Source organism: Salmo salar, chromosome 15, assembly GCF_965601325.2.
Source record: "Salmo salar chromosome 15, fSalSal1, whole genome shotgun sequence".
Taxonomy (NCBI): domain Eukaryota; kingdom Metazoa; phylum Chordata; class Actinopteri; order Salmoniformes; family Salmonidae; genus Salmo; species Salmo salar.
In genome coordinates this window covers 41,873,164-41,889,222 of record NC_138305.1, presented here as the reverse complement: position 1 = coordinate 41,889,222, position 16,059 = coordinate 41,873,164, and the positions used below count along the sequence as shown (strand labels likewise).

Genomic DNA, 16,059 nt, shown 5'->3' with positions numbered 1-16,059 from the left:
TTGTTTTGGTTCCAAATAATCCATAGTTATATCCAAATAGCGGCGTTTTGTTGTGCGTCCAAGACACTATCCGAAGGGTAACGAAGGGTGACGCGCCCGGCGCGTATCGTGACAAAAAATGTCAAAATATTCCATTAACGTACTTCGAAGCATGTCAAACGCTGTTTAAAATCAATTTTTTTATGCGATTTTTCTCGTAAAAAAGCGATAATATTCCGACCGGGAGTCATGGTTTTCGTTCAAAGACTGAAAATGTAAACATGGAGTCGTCTCGTGCACGCGCACCCCCGTCTCGTTGTTCTCAGATCGACCACTTACCAAATGCGCTACTGTTTTTCAGCCAGAGACAGCAGAGTCATCATTCAACGTTCTGCCGCCTTCTGAGAGCCTATGGGAGCATTAGAAAGTGTCACGTTACAGCAGAGATCCTTTGTTTTGGATAGCGATGGCAAAGAAGGCCAAGAAATGGTCAGACAGGGTACTTCCTGTACAGAATCTTCTCAGGTTTTGGCCTGCCATTTGAGTTCTGTTATACTCATAGACACCATTCAAACAGTTTTAGAAACTTTGGAGTGTTGTCTATCCAAAGCTAATAATTATATGCATATTCTAGTTTCTGGGCAGGAGTAATAACCAGATTAAATCGGGTACGTTTTTTATCCGGCCGTGAAAATACTGCCCCCTATCCATAACAAGTAAAAAAAAAAAGAATTCAGCATACCACTGATTTCAATGGCTGGCACTTTTATAATAGGGAGAAATCGTCCCCGATTGCAGTTCCCAGGGCTTCCACTAGATGTCAACAGTCTTTAGAAAGAGTTTCAGGCTGGTTTTTGGAAAATGAGGGAGAAGTTGTAGTTTTTCTAAGTGGCTCCCATTTTGGCTGTAGTGTTTCCATGCGCATGGCCGAGAGAGCGTGTTCTTTTTGTTTCTCTCCGCTAAAGACAATAACGATTCTCCGTCTTAAATTTTATCATTTATTTGCGTATTAGGGTACCTAAGGTTTGATTATAAATGTTGATTGACTTGTTTTGATAAGTTTATTGGTAACTTTTGGGGTTCATTTTGTATGCATTTTGAAGAAGGGAAACCGAGTGGATTATTGACCTAAGCGCGCCAGCTAAACTGAGTTTTTATGGATTTAAAGGAGTTTATCGAACAAAAGGACCATTTGTAATATAACTAGGACCTTTTGGAGTGCCAACAGAACAAGATCTTCAAAGGTAAGGCATATATTATATCGCTATTTCTGACTTTCGTGTCGCAACTCCCTGGTCGAAAATGATTTGTTATGCATGTGTGTGCTGGGCGCTGTCCTCAGATAATTGCATGGTTTGCTTTCGCCATAAAGCCTTTTTGAAATCTGACACGGCGGCTGGATTAACAAGTTAAGCTTTATTTTGATGTATTGCACTTGTGATTTCATGAAAGTTCAATATTTATAGTAATTTCATTTGAATTTCGCGCTCTGCAATTTCACCGGATGTTGGCCAGATGGGCGCTAGCATCCCAATGATCCGCAAGAGGTTTTAAGGGGCAGACATAGCTTGTTGGACACTAAGAAAGCTTTGTTGTAGAGCGTTTAACACAAAATCCGGGGAGGAGACAGCGGAGTATAAGACTGTATCATCCGCATATAAATGGAGGAGAGAGCTTCCTACTGCCTGAGCTATGCTGTTGATGTAGACTGAGAAGAGTGTGGGGCCTAGGATCGAGCTTTGTTGTACACCCTTGGTGACAGGCAGTGGCTGAGACAGCAGATGTTCTGACTTTATACACTTCACTCTTTGAGAGAAGTAGTTAGCAAACCAGGCCAGACCCCTCCCCAGCCAAGCATACACCTGTTGTATTCGGAGCATGTGACAAATTAAATTTGATTTGATTTTGATCGTCAGAAACAACCACACGAACGTGACAGAGGAAAGAAAGGCATACCAACGATGTAATGTAATGATGCAAAATATAAGGAAACTAACACTAAGGGGATAGACTGTTGATATTCTTCAGTTTGCTGCCATTTTTTCTGGTTTCACATTTGTCTTCAGTGATCATAAGGTAAAATGTATCTGAAACAATTGTTATTTATATTTACAATACCCTTATCCAAAGGTTTACTCATTTACCTAGCTCTATCAATATTTCTTCTCAATTTGTAAATGACAGTGCATGGATAATGGTGTTATTTCATTGGAAAAAAAGAAAGATGTTGTTCCACTTGTAACCAACAGGTTGCTAGACCTTATTGAACGTTTCATCTCGCATAAAGAGTGGAATTATGATAGAACTAAATCAAGTCAGAATAGACACATCTCCACCACACCTTAATTTCTTTGATCTCCACCCTCAACGAATAGCAGGTGAATGGCATGCTATTCTCATGTTAAAATTCAAGGTCAGAATAGGAGTAGAGAGAAGTGCATAAAAAGGGTATTACTTTCCATTTACGCGCGTTTAACTCGGGTCAGAATTCCCCCCATGCGCTCGCTTGACTTGCGTTGGAATTTATCACGTGACCGTACTGTTCGTTTCAGACCTGGACAAAGCAGTCACATGAGCGCCGTACTTCCTGTTTCTATCAGTTGAGAAAACGTCAATGACATAATCAAAAAACTGCAATTTCCCTCACTGTTATTTTGTTTAATGTGACAATATGGGCGTCGTGTCCAATCTTGTAGTTGGGCTGCTGTTCAACGTGCTGCTGATTTACGCGGCGCCTCTTTCAACTGTAAATAGCATTCACCTGCCAAGCATAGGTAAGTTGTTCATAGCGTTGATTGCACCCATGAATTATGTTGAGTTGTCAAAATCATTTTGCTTAGAAAAGGAAAGCGCATGCTGGTGTTTGCGTTGTATTATATGCCACTGTATTCTGTGTTTAACGTTTAAACCAGGTTTTACTTCAGAAAAGTTTTATAACCCAACCAACTAAAATTACATATTTATTATTCTGGGGAAAAAAAGAAATTGAGTTACCTAGAGTTAATAGTCCTGGTCATTTGATGTAACTAGCATGATTTACATCATCCCCTACATGTTATAAAGTAGATTGTTATAACATGCCCAATAATATTTCAATTTCAGGGAGATTTTGGCACATCTCTGACCTGCATTTGGACCCCTCATACCATGTGACTGATGACCACACCAAAGTGTGTTTCTCCTCTAAGGGTGTCCCAGCCTCAAACCCTGGTCTGTTTGGAGATTTCATGTGTGACTCTCCCTACCAGCTCATCCTGTCAGCCTTTCAGCACATGAAACAAGTGGCCCCACAGCCAGAGTTTATGATCTGGACAGGGTTTGTAGCTTTATATGTTATGAAGAGCAATATGTAGTGTGCCTGCGGATTTGTATCCCTGTTTCACATACAACAACATTGGAGAAGTACAGTTTGAGAGGGTTAAAAAAACAAACAATAGTAAATTACTTCCTCTTTCCTTTCATTGGATAACTAAAAATGATCGTGTCACAGATGGAATTGTTGTAAAATAAGCAAAAAATCTGTGATCTGTTGGAGTTAAGTGAAGCATAATCAATGTCTGTATAGCAGGGCTGCCCAATTCTGGTCCTGGTGGGCCTCTCCTTCTAATCAGGGACACCATGGGAGTGCAATTAACTGCCAGGTAGAAACAAAAACCAGAAGTGTTTTGGCCCTCCAGGACTGGTATTGGGCTGCCATTGTATAGTCATTCAGCTGGAACATTGGTGTAGCACACACTGCCGCAGTATACGTAAGGTGGGCCCACGATAGAATATGAACACGTCATAAACCATGATTTTTTTTGGGGGGGGGGGGGGGACTACAGGAAATTAGCTTTAAAACTGAAGAAAAAAAATCTCAGCCTCATGTCAAAATGTGTAGAATAGCAGGAAATGAGCTCTAAAACAGCACAATTTTCTCTCAGCCTCATGGAAAATGTGTAAAATATGCTTGGACCTTGCATTACGCCACTGGTCTTGAATCAGCTCTAAGCTGTGTGCGTCGCTATCCAAAATAAAGTAAGTAATTTGCACATTCAGCCAAATAAACCATAAATAATCCATACAAGACTTTCTGCTGATATGAAAATAAAGTGCTATAAAGTCATTATGCCAAAGTGCAACCAGTGGGGGGACGGACAACTCAGCATTAGGTAGGTGTGCATACAGTATGAATAGAGTGAAGAGTGATGCATACTGAAGACTATTAAACATTAACTAAATGCTAAGCTAATGCCTGAAAATATGAATCATACATCACATGAAGGGTTATTTACTGCATGTGTATGGTGCTTTGTCATTTCAACTCATAAATCTCCAGTTAATCAGTTAAGCGTGACATTTTATTGGCATGTATAATGTGTGTTAAGCAGAAATATCCTTTGGTGAAAGGCCACTGCACCTATATTAAAATGTGTCTTAAAAAAGACAACCCCTGGATTACAGGGATTTAGGGGTAATACATGAGCAGATCTTTGTTTTATTTTATTAATGCTGTCCTGGGCTCTAATAAATTATTAGAACGGGCTTATCCCCCCCCCCCCCCCCCCAGAGACAGCCCTCCACATGTCCCTGCAGGGGAGCTGTCCACAGATGTGGTAATCCAAGTCATCAGCAACATGACTCAAACCATCAGGGAGTTCTTTCCAGACATGCTAGTGTACCCCGCCCTTGGGAATCATGACTACTGGCCACAGGTATTTTATCTACAGTTTTCCACTTATGCGGAGGTGATGGGGTGGAGAAGACCTGTGATGTATAGTCATCTGGCCCAATGCTGATTGTGGTAGACTCTGGGTCAAACCAGAGATTGAGTCTGTACATCTGAAAGATTCATGTTTTCTTGAAATAAAGGAATTTTTAGCATAAATGAAAGATGAGCAGCAGCAGTTTGTCATTTTCTCTCATAAGAATGTTTGTTTAATTTTTGTCAGTCTATATGCCTACTCTATTTCCATGATACAGTGGTCATTCTTTTCAGGATCAACTTCCGACATCCACTAATGATATTTACCAGGCTGCAGCCAAACTGTGGGAGCCTTGGTTAAAGCCAGAAGCCCTTGTAACTCTCAGAGAAGGTAAGCTGCTTGTGTTTAGAACATGGGAACTAGTGTTATGTCTGCTGATCAGGCCTCTTAGTGCCTGGTATTACTATGCATTTGCTTATTGCATTGTTTTTAATCTACATAAACATTTCCATATTGATAACCCTTGCAGAACTCACAATACCTTGATACAACACACAATAATCTTACTTGACCCTGAATTTGATGTCTTTTGTGAAGGTGGATTTTACTCTCAGATGGTGCAGCCCAAGCTGCGACTGATAAGCCTGAACACTATCCTATATTATAGCCCTAATAAAGTGACAGTGAATATGAGTGACCCGGCTGGACAGTTCCGGTGGCTGCAGGACACCCTGGAAGCATCTGCTCAGAGCATGGAGAAGGTAAATAGGTCATCGCTACATTACTCTGTAGAAGGAATATCTCTCTGTCTATCCAGGTGAGGATGGCTTCTGAATAGTCCTGCATGGATCCTAAGCACCCTTATATGGAAGACAGGATAATATACAGCAAATAACATGGAAGACTGATTTATATCTTTTTAAAAGCAATATTTTTCTCTTCTGGTGCCTTAACGTGCTGTTCCTCCTGTCGTCCCTCTGTAGGTCATTGTAATTGCTCATGTTCCAGTGGGTTACTTGCCCTTTGCCAGGAACACCACCGCCGTCAGAGAAGCCTACAATGAGAGACTTGTGAAGATCTTTCGCGACTATAGTGACATCATCTCAGGGCATTTCTATGGCCACACTCACAGAGACAGCATAATGGTCTTGCAGGACCAACAAGGTGAGTCACTGGCTAGTGTCAAAGCTCTGTGTTACTGTCATCAAGGGATAACTGACTGGGTCAGGATGAGGTTTGAACATTATTTTTTATCTGAGATCAAATTATTACATCTCCATCCTACATATCAGTTGCCTGACGACTCATACTGAATTTAATTCCACTGCTCTATCATAACAACAATTGTAAGTCGCTCTGGATAAGAGCGTCTGCTAAATGACTTAAATGTAATGTAAATGTAATAACATGCATTCAGTCTGAGACTACCATCGTAGAAGTCCTTTCTGCTCACATCAAATTGAGGGGCATTGTACAAAACAAGTTATCAGTGATTGGATCGTCTCTAACCAATCAAAATAAACACTGTTGAAAGTTAAAATAGTGGAATTCACAAGGTGCAATTTCAAAACTTGGTTGTGCATCAGCAGTTTCCCCCTTGTTATGTCACTCACTGACAGTCACTCAATTAGCCCATATCAGTTAAACATTTTTAGATTTGTTAAATTAGTCTAGCCAGCTATCTTATTTTGTAGTATTCATTGCCAAATTGCCTCCAGGGGGGCCCCCATTGATTTTGATAGTCACACTCACTCAGATATCATATTAACATGGCATAAATCATGGCAAAGTTTGTAGAATTGGAGGAAATTAGCTTTTAAAACTTCTCCCCACCCCATGGCAAAATGTGTAGAATTTCAGGAAATTGGCTGTAAAACTGCAACAACAAAAAAGTTACACATGGATTTGTATACCTTTTTGTTAATAAAATATTTTTTCTGCTAACAGATCCCTCTGTACGTTTTAAATGCTAGGTTTTAATCCTGGTTCTGAGTTAATGTGTTGCGGCTAATATGTTTGTAGATTGACTGAAGTGAATGAAGCTACAGCCTCTAATGGGTTAATAGCTGGGGTCATTTTTACTTGGTTTTTGCTGTTCTCCATAGCATTTCCGACCTCAGTATAACTCGTACCCTGGCTACAGCCCTGGGCCCAACCCATCGGTTTCTGGGACCAATCAGATCGGCTTGAATGTGTTCGCATTTGAGAAGTCATCAAGGAGAACAAATTTAGAGTCATTCTAGAGAAGAAATGTTAATGGGTGTGGCGTTTGGCCGGAGCGATGTGGATTGGTAGCCAGGCAAACACGTCAGGGTGTGAACGAGGCATCATACACTGAGTAATATTTTGTACCTTTCCAGCTATAATGACGCATTTAGATCATGTTCAACACCGCCTCAAGTTACTCAGACAATCCAAATCCACCTTTCATCTCCTATCAGTGTTACAATGACTGCCAGTGTTGGCTAGAATCCCCACGACCATGAAAATGCATGTTTGTCTAACTAGGTTAACTCAATGGAAGAGGAACTGAGGAAGGAATGCTTTTAGCCATTTAGTTATTTACCTAAATCATTCTCGTTTGTTTGCTTTGAAGGGGAACCGGTTAATTCCCTGTTTGTCACACCGGCTGTTACTCCAATCAAGAGTGCAGAAGAGCCGTACTCCAACAACCCAGCCTTCCGCATGTACCACTATGACCCACAGGACTACAGGCTGCTGGTAAGTGCAACCACCATTATCCAGTGGTTTTGGACAGGCCCCTTTCATTTGAACATGTTTGGAAATATTAACTCTCTCAAGGGGATGTAGGTAGCCAGAACCATTTCATCATTCCCATGCAGAGGCTGAATTCAGTTCTGCATTTTCACTTTCCCTCTTATCATTAAGGTCTGCACTGATCTTTCCTTGTCTTGGTTTATCAAAGTACAGAAATCCCCATGTGATTCTCGCTTATACAGCATAGAGCTCAGAGTAGCTTACAGATGATTTCAGCATCCCCCTTAGACGGGAGCTGGAACATGTTAGCTCCACAGTCAACATTAAATTATTTGATTTTTTTTATTTTACCTTTATTTAACTAGGCAAGTCAGTTAAGAACAAATTCTTATTTTCAATGAGGGCCTAGGAACAGTGGGTTAACTGCCTTGTTTAGGGGCAGAATTACATTTTTTCTTTTTACCTTGTCAGCTCGGGGATTTGATCTTGCAACCTTTTGGTTACAAGTCCAACGCTCTAACCACTAGGCTACCTACCGCCCCAAAATCTCTAGTAGCTCTACTTTCTGGGGTAATCTGTTAAGAAAAGGCCAGGCGGATAAATGAGAGAGTCAGAAACATCTTGAATACACTTATTAAAATGGGGACCATTCAGGTCAACGTCATTTAGGTAAGTTAGCTCTCAACAGCTTAACCAGCCCCTAGACCCACAGCAATGATGTTCCTTCATGATTAATGGTGCTGTCACACATCACTACTTCTAATCAAGGTACTCTCTCAGAGTGGGGTTTTTACATGGCTTTTCATGGTTTTGAAATAGTCTTTCTCTCTCTGAAGGATATTTGGCAGTACTACTTGAATCTCACCGAAGCCAACCAAGAAAAAAGATCTGACTGGAAACTTGAATACGTAATGACTGAAGCGTTTGGATTAAAGGACATTCAACCAGACAGCCTGTTTAAACTTGTCTTGAGTTTTAAAATGCAGCAAAGCAAAGCATTTCAGAAGTATTTTAGCCATTTTATGGTGAGTTATGATGATACCATTGTGTGTGATGGGGCCTGCAAGCTGACTCAGGTCTGTGCGGTGCAGTCCTTGGACCATGCCTCCTATTCCAAATGTATTGAAAAGGGACATTAAAACAATTATCTTTTTTTGTGTGAGTTAATCTAAAAATTCAGGGATTTTATACATGTAGAGATATTTCTTATGTTTTCACATGACCATGAAATGTAAATGTATTTTTTCTAATGCTTTCAATTTAATAATTACAAATCAAATCAAAGTTTATTTGTCACGTGTGCCGAATACAACAGGTGTAGACCTTACAGTGAAATGCTTACTTACAGGCTAGTGCAAAAAAAGGTGTTAGGTGAACAATAGGTAAGTAAAGAAATAAAACAACAGTAAAAAGACAGGCTATATACAGTAGCGAGGCTATAAAGGTAGCGAGGCTACATACAGACACCGGTTACTCAGGCTGATTTGAGGTAGTATGTACATGTAGATATGGTTAAAGTGACTAGGCATATATGATGAACAGAGAGTAGCAGTAGCGTAAAAGAGGCGTTGGCAGGTGGTGGGTGGTGGGTAGCGGGACACAATGCAGATAGCCTGGTTAGCCAATGTGCGGGAGCACTGGTTGGTCGGCCCAATTGAGGTACTATGTACATGAATGAATGTATGTATAGTTAAAGTGACTATGTATATATGATAAACAGAGAGTAGCAGCAGTGTAAAAAGAGGGGTTGGGGAGGGGGGGGCACACAATGCAAATAGTCCGGGTAGCCATTTGATTACCTGTTCAGGAGTCTTATGGCTTGGGGGTAAAAACTGTTGAGAAGCATTTTTGTCCTAGACTTGGCACTCCGGTACCGCTTGCCATGCGGTAGTAGAGAGAACAGTCTATGACTGGGGTGGCTGGGGTCTTTGACAATTTTGAAGCAACTCTGAGGTCGAAATATGTTTAAGATACCTTGAAATGTTGATGATTATATAATTGCAAAAGGCCAGATATTTTGACCAACTTTCTCTCTGTGAAATGTTGTAATCAAAGGGAAATAAATAACTAACTCCTATGCACATTGTCTGTTTATTGCTTTGAAAATATCTGGCAGTTATTGAATAAACTCTAAACTGAATTGCCTTGCTTGCAGTACAAAGCAAATTAGCTCTAAGTGAAACTTGCATTCATGAGAAATGTTTTTTTAATTTCAATGAACAGCTTGTTTATTTTTTTACAAATAAAAGATGGCACAACAATTTACTCTGCATTTGTAAGTTGTTCTGATATTATTTCTCTGAGACACCTATCTGTTTCTCATGTTACTGAGATCAAGCTCTCTGGATCAAAGGGGCCCTAGTTTTCCCAGCTGTAATGCTGCAGTTCTCTTCAAGTGCTCCCCAGCCCGTTATATAGCTGTACTGTGAGAGAGGTTAACGCATGACCTTGCTGGAGAAAAGGAGAAGCTCGGAAATGCCTCGCTAGACCAAACCACTCTGTAGGGGAGATGGGGGTGGAGCGGATGGGAATCAGACAGCCCCAACCCCATTTGACCCCCGCTCCCCCCTCTTCTCCATCTCTTCCCCCTTGTCTCCTCTCCATCTCTCCCCCCTCTCCTTCTCTTCCCCCTCTCTCCTCTCCCCTCTACCCCCCCCTCTTCTCCTCTCCTCTTCTCTCCCACTTCCCGTTCTCCTCTCCCGCTCTCCTCTTTCTTCTACCCCCCCTCCTCTTCCCTTCTCTACCTCTATTCCCCCCTCTCTCCTATTATCCGCTCTCTCTCTCTCCACACACGATCTACTCCAGGATGACTATCTGCCCTTGCCTTTTGGAATTGGGGACAAAATCTTTCCACTCATATGCCCTCAACTGAGTTTAGTCATTAGCATTCAGGGGCAGAGAGTCTGGAGGAGCCACAATACCCGGTGGAAGGGACTGTTGAAATGAAGTTAGCGGTTGACATGGTGATGAAGACAACTCCGGGGTAACTGTAGCAGAACTCTGGCAGGCCTCATTAATGACTGAGATCCACTAATGAGCGTGAATCCCTGGCCTGCCAATCAGACAGGCTGGTTCCTCTCAAAGAACCAGCCACTGATGGAGTGAAAGAGAGAGAGATGGGTCAATATTTTCCCTGTCGCTGTGACTCCATTTCAGAGTAGAATGGGTCTCCTGCTCTTCGGTCGTCACTACCCCGCTAGCCACCCAGGGTTGTCCTGAGTTCAGGCCAGGTTTTAAACAAGAGTATAAATCTAGTAGGAGACAGTGACTGAGGGCCCCTCCTACGGTGGGCAGTAGTAGTGAATGCCTGGATTGGTCTCCTCCACACTGAAAGAGAGGCAATAATACCAGTTCTTATACACCCCCTGAAAAAGGATTTGGGTAGGGTGAAACGTAGGAGAGAGCGGGATATGGCTGAGCCCACGAAAGACACTTCAACCGTCAACAGCATTCTAGGCATGTTATGAGAAGGGAGGCACGCTTTCTCAGAAAGCCTCCAAGCCTCTACATTTCAAACTAAGAATCCACTCAGACAATAGTGACAGAAGGCTGAGTTCTTAAGCCTCGGTGGACTTAATGCCATTATATGCCTCTGACCTTCATATCGCCTTAGATGCAAGGAACTCAACAGCCTGCCTTGCTTATACACTCCTCCAAAAAATAAAGGGAACACTAAAATAACACATCCAAGATCTGAATGAATGAAATAATCTTATTAAATACTTTTTTCTTTACATAGTTGAATGTGCTGACAACAAAGTCACACAAAAATAATCAATGAGAATCCAATTTATCAACCCATGGAGGTCTGGATTTGGAGTCACACTCAAAGTTAAAGTGGAAAACCACACTACAGGCTGATCCAACTTTGATGTAATGTCCTTAAAACAAGTCAAAATGAGGCTCAGTAGTGTGTGTGGCCTCCACGTGGCTGTATGACCTCCCTACAACGCCTGGGCATGCTCCTGATGAGGTGGCGGATGGTCTCCTGAGGGATCTCCTCCCAGACCTGGACTAAAGCATCCGCCAACTCCTGGACAGTCTGTGGTGCAACGTGGCGTTGGTGGATGGAGCGAGACATGATGTCCCAGATGTGCTCAATTGGATTCAGGTCTGGGGAACGGGCGGGCCAGTCCATAGCATCAATGCCTTCCTCTTGCAGGAACTGCTGACACACTCCAGCCACATGAGGTCTAGCATTGTCTTGCATTAGGAGGAACCCAGGGCCAACCGCACCAGCATATGGTCTCACACGGGGTCTGAGAATCTCATCTCGGTACCTAATGGCAGTCAGGCTACCTCTGGCGAGCACATGGAGGGCTGTGCGGCCCCCCAAAGAAATGCCACCCCTCCCCATGACTGACGCACCGCCAAACCGGTCATGCTGGAGGATGTTGCAGGCAGCAGAACGTTCTCCACGGCGTCTCCAGACTCTGTCACATGTGCTCAGTGTGAACCTGCTTTCATCTGTGAAGGGCGCCAGTGGCGAATTTGCCAATCTTGGTGTTCTCTGGCAAATGCCAAACGTCCTGCACGGTGTTGGGCTGTAAGCACAACCCCCACCTGTGGACGTCGGGCCCTCATACCACCCTCATGGAGTCTGTTTCTGACCGTTTGAGCAGACACATGCACATTTGTGGCCTGCTGGAGGTCATTTTGCAGGGCTCTGGCAGTGCTTCTCCTGCTCCTCCTTGCACAAAGGCGGAGGTAGCGGTCCTGCTGCTGGGTTGTTGCCCTCCTACGGCCTCCTCCACATCTCCTGATGTACTGGCCTGTCTCCTGGTAGCGCCTCCATGCTCTGGACACTACGCTGACAGACACAGCAAACCTTCTTGCCACAGCTCGCATTGATGTGCCATCCTGGATGAGCTGCACTACCTGAGCCACTTGTGTGGGTTGTAGACTCCATCTCATGCTACCACTAGAGTGAAAGCACCGCCAGCATTCAAAAGTGACCAAAACATCAGCCAGGAAGCATAGGAACTGAGAAGTGGTCTGTGGTCACCACCTGCAGAACCACTCCTTTATTGGGGGTGTCTTGCTAATTGCCTATAATTTCCACCTGTTGTCTATTCCATTTGCACAACAGCATGTGAAATTTATTGTCAATCAGTGTTGCTTCCTAAGTGGACAGTTTGATTTCACAGAAGTGTGATTGACTTGGAGTTACATTGTGTTGTTTAAGTGTTACCTTTATTTTTTGAGCAGTGTATAATGGAGAGTATTGCTTTACATATTTTCAGTAATGTAAATAGTCTATGCTATAAAATGTACAAATCCAGAATAGAACACAAGTTCTATACGTTCATGTTCTCTTCATCCCGGGGAAGGACTGCCCGTTCCATGATCTCGCCATCACGGTTGACAACTCCCTTGTGTCCTCCTCCCAGAGTGCTAAGAACCTTGGCGTGATCCTGGACAACACCCTGTCGTTCTCCACTAACATCAAGGCGGTGACCCGATCCTGTAGGTTCATGCTCTACAACATTCGCAGAGTACGACCCTGCCTCACACAGGAAGCGGCGCAGGTCCTAATCCAGGCACTTGTCATCTCCCGTCTGGATTACTGCAACTCGCTGTTGGCTGGGCTCCCTGCCTGTGCCATTAAACCCCTACAACTCATCCAGAACGCCGCAGCCCGTCTGGTGTTCAACCTTCCCAAGTTCTCTCACGTCACCCCGCTCCTCCGCTCTCTCCACTGGCTTCCAGTTGAAGCTCGCATCCGCTACAAGACCATGGTGATTGCCTACGGAGCTGTGAAGGGAATGGCACCTCCATACCTTCAGGCTCTGATCAGGCCCTACACCCAAACAAGGGCACTGCGTTCATCCACCACTGGCCTGCTGGCCCCCCTACCTCTGAGGAAGCACAGTTCCCGCTCAGCCCAGTCAAAACTGTTCGCTGCTCTGGCACCCCAATGGTGGAACAAGCTCCCTCACGACGCCAGGACAGCGGAGTCAATCACCACCTTCCGGAGACACCTGAAACCCCACCTCTTTAAGGAATACCTAGGATAGGATAAAGTAATCCTTCTAACCCCCCCCCCCCCCCCCCCCCCCCTTAAAATATTTAGATGCACTATTGTAAAGTGGTTGTTCCACTGGATATCATAAGGTGAATGCACCATTTTGTAAGTCGCTCTGGATAAGAGCGTCTGCTAAATGACTTAAATGTAAATGTAATGTTTCTCTATCTGAATTGGATTCTATTTTGTACCTGTAGCCAATTAAGAAAGTAATAAGGCATGGTTAATGCTGTCAGGTATGCTTAGATTTGTAGAGTGCTCTTTGCTTCCTGAAACCCTTAAGAGCTGAGGTCAATGTGAGGGACCCCAGCAGGTCAAGTCTACGCTAATTACCAGGCCTCATTATGGTCAAAACATTGCAAAACATTTAATCTGTGGATTACTGTCAAGATTGTGTACCTGGGCAGGCCCTTGGGGAACTGGCATCTTTGGGATATGACTGTTCATTTCAGGAGATGGAGGCAGAGCACAGAACCCACTCAACACAGATTACACTGTGCCACTTGATCAGGGTGACTGTTGTTACTTTAGAGGCTTTTATTCAACACGGAGAGCAATGACACAATGTTAGGTAATGGTGTCGAACCCAGCCTTATATCACTTAGAGCATCTGTTCAGTTATTGAGGAGTCCCTATGGATTATTAAAAACTATTTAACCTCATAACATCCTCATGTCTCTTATAATAATAATACATGAGATTTTAAGTGCCTTTAAAAAAAACAACAACAGCAAAGAGTATAGAATAAGACCATTATATAAAAGCTGCTTAGCTAGTGCTGAGTAAGGGGGGAGCTAAAATTAGGGGAAAGCCAGACTGAAACGGTGGGTTTTGAGATTGTTTACATTAGATTACCTCACCCTCCCCACAGTCTTTCCATCTATGGCCATGGCGACTGAAGTGTTATGTGTTAGAGCCAGCTGTGCATTGTTTTGTTGTCCCGTTTATCTTGGCTGTGTCTCCAAGACGCTCCGGGGTTGCGGAGGAGGAGGCGTAGTAGCCAGTAATGAACTTGTTCAGGCATTAAAACTGCCACTGGATGTCTAGTAAGAATTGCAGCTCGTGGTTGTAGTGTGCATGGTTATTATGTGGAGGTGGCGTGTGAACGGGTCTCATACCCCAGGTCAATATTTCACACCCTCAGTCTAATGAAGAGACAAGCCATAAGCCATCTTGGTGAAGACTAGTGCTTATCAGTGACCTGTCCTCACTTACCCTCCTCTCTATCACTTGATTTCAATGTAAGAGATTCTGAAATCGGGGCCTGATCTCATTTTAAAAGGACTTATTTTGCATGCAGCGACTAAAACCTAAAAGGGTGCCATTTAAAGTACAAAATAGCCTAAAAACCAGTGGGTCTATTCCAGCAACAAGTACTTTGTGCTTGTAGACAATAAATTATGTTTCAAATCAATGTTGCAAGTTGTAACATTGTTGGATGACTCAGCTATGACTTTACCACAAAATACCAGCCACATCCAGTCAAGCCTGTAGTGTCCCATTACCGATAGTATAGTTGCAGGGCTAGTTAACGACCAGTACAAACCCCTTGAATCATGATAAGTATTTTTATTTAATCTTTATTTAGCTAGGCAAGTCAGTTAAGAACAAATTCTTATTTACAATGACGGCCTACACCGGCCAAACCCGGACGACGCTGGGCCAATTGTGTGCCACCCTATAGGACTCCCAGTCACGGCCGGTTGTGATACGGCCTGGATTCGAACCAGGGTGTCTGTAGTGACGCTTCTAGCACTGAGACGCAGTGCCTTAGACCACTGCACCACTCGGGAGCCCAAGTATTGTATTACCTACTGAGAGTGAGAGATGGTCTGGATAGACGGTCAGACCTTTTCATAGTTACACCTCTATTGGGGCTCATCTTCAGGAGCTCTGTCAACAATGCATAGCCTTGGTGTTGAATCTGTGTCAGCAAGGACAAGAGTGGTCTGGTCTGTGACTGCTAAGTAACCTCTCTCTCCCCAGCCTGGCAATCCTCCTGTGGGAAATTCCTGTGGTTTGTAAATACTGCTTACTGTTCTGCTTATTGGCCAGTTCACTGTCTCGTTCCCACCTTTGTGTTTTATTCACCGGAAAGTAATTGAGACTAGTATTGTTGGCCTACAACAAGGCTCAACCCTATTTAAGTGTTGCTTTGTTCCATTCAGGTTTTTATTTTATTCATCAAGTATGGACTTTGATTAATCACTTTTTACCTTAACTCACAGAAAGGTGAAGCATGGTCGTCTAATAATTTTTTACAATACAGGAGGTTGAAAAATGTTGTAAATTCACAGGAATGGCAAGTGTTTTATTGTTTTTAAGTGGTGAAATGTAAGATAACCATTGCCAATTCTATAAGCATTTAGTAAATCAAAAGTAAATCTAAAGTCTAATATAACTCTCTGTATAGCCAAATTCCCCTGTGGACCAACACAATGTTCTATTCATAGAGTTAACCTCATGTGATGCTAGCTCTACTCCTTCTCCTACAGAATATAAAGAGACTTAGTGAAACAGATTTTCAAAGCCAAACTTGGCACAGACCAGCCATTGAGAGGGAGGCATGGTGATTGTGCAATCCAGCCTGTTTCCCCAACGATGGGGTTAAGAGGGGGGGGTCTGGAAGGGGGAAAGGGCCAGGGGTGAGAG

At 43.3% G+C, this 16,059-nt stretch overlaps 1 protein-coding gene across 1 annotated transcript; it reads left to right on the top strand.

Annotated features, from left to right (window-relative positions):
- Nucleotides 1–2,505: 2,505 nt before the first annotated feature.
- Nucleotides 2,506–9,459, top strand: LOC106571371 (cyclic GMP-AMP phosphodiesterase SMPDL3A). The gene is made up of 8 exons (XM_014144386.3): nt 2,506–2,753; nt 3,082–3,295; nt 4,529–4,673; nt 4,958–5,054; nt 5,262–5,425; nt 5,648–5,828; nt 7,261–7,385; nt 8,219–9,459. The coding sequence occupies exons 1-8, from the start codon at nt 2,651–2,653 to the stop codon at nt 8,519–8,521; spliced, it is 1,332 nt and encodes a 443-aa protein (XP_013999861.3). The 5' UTR covers nt 2,506–2,650; the 3' UTR covers nt 8,522–9,459.
- The last annotated feature ends 6,600 nt before the right edge of the window (nt 9,460–16,059 follow it).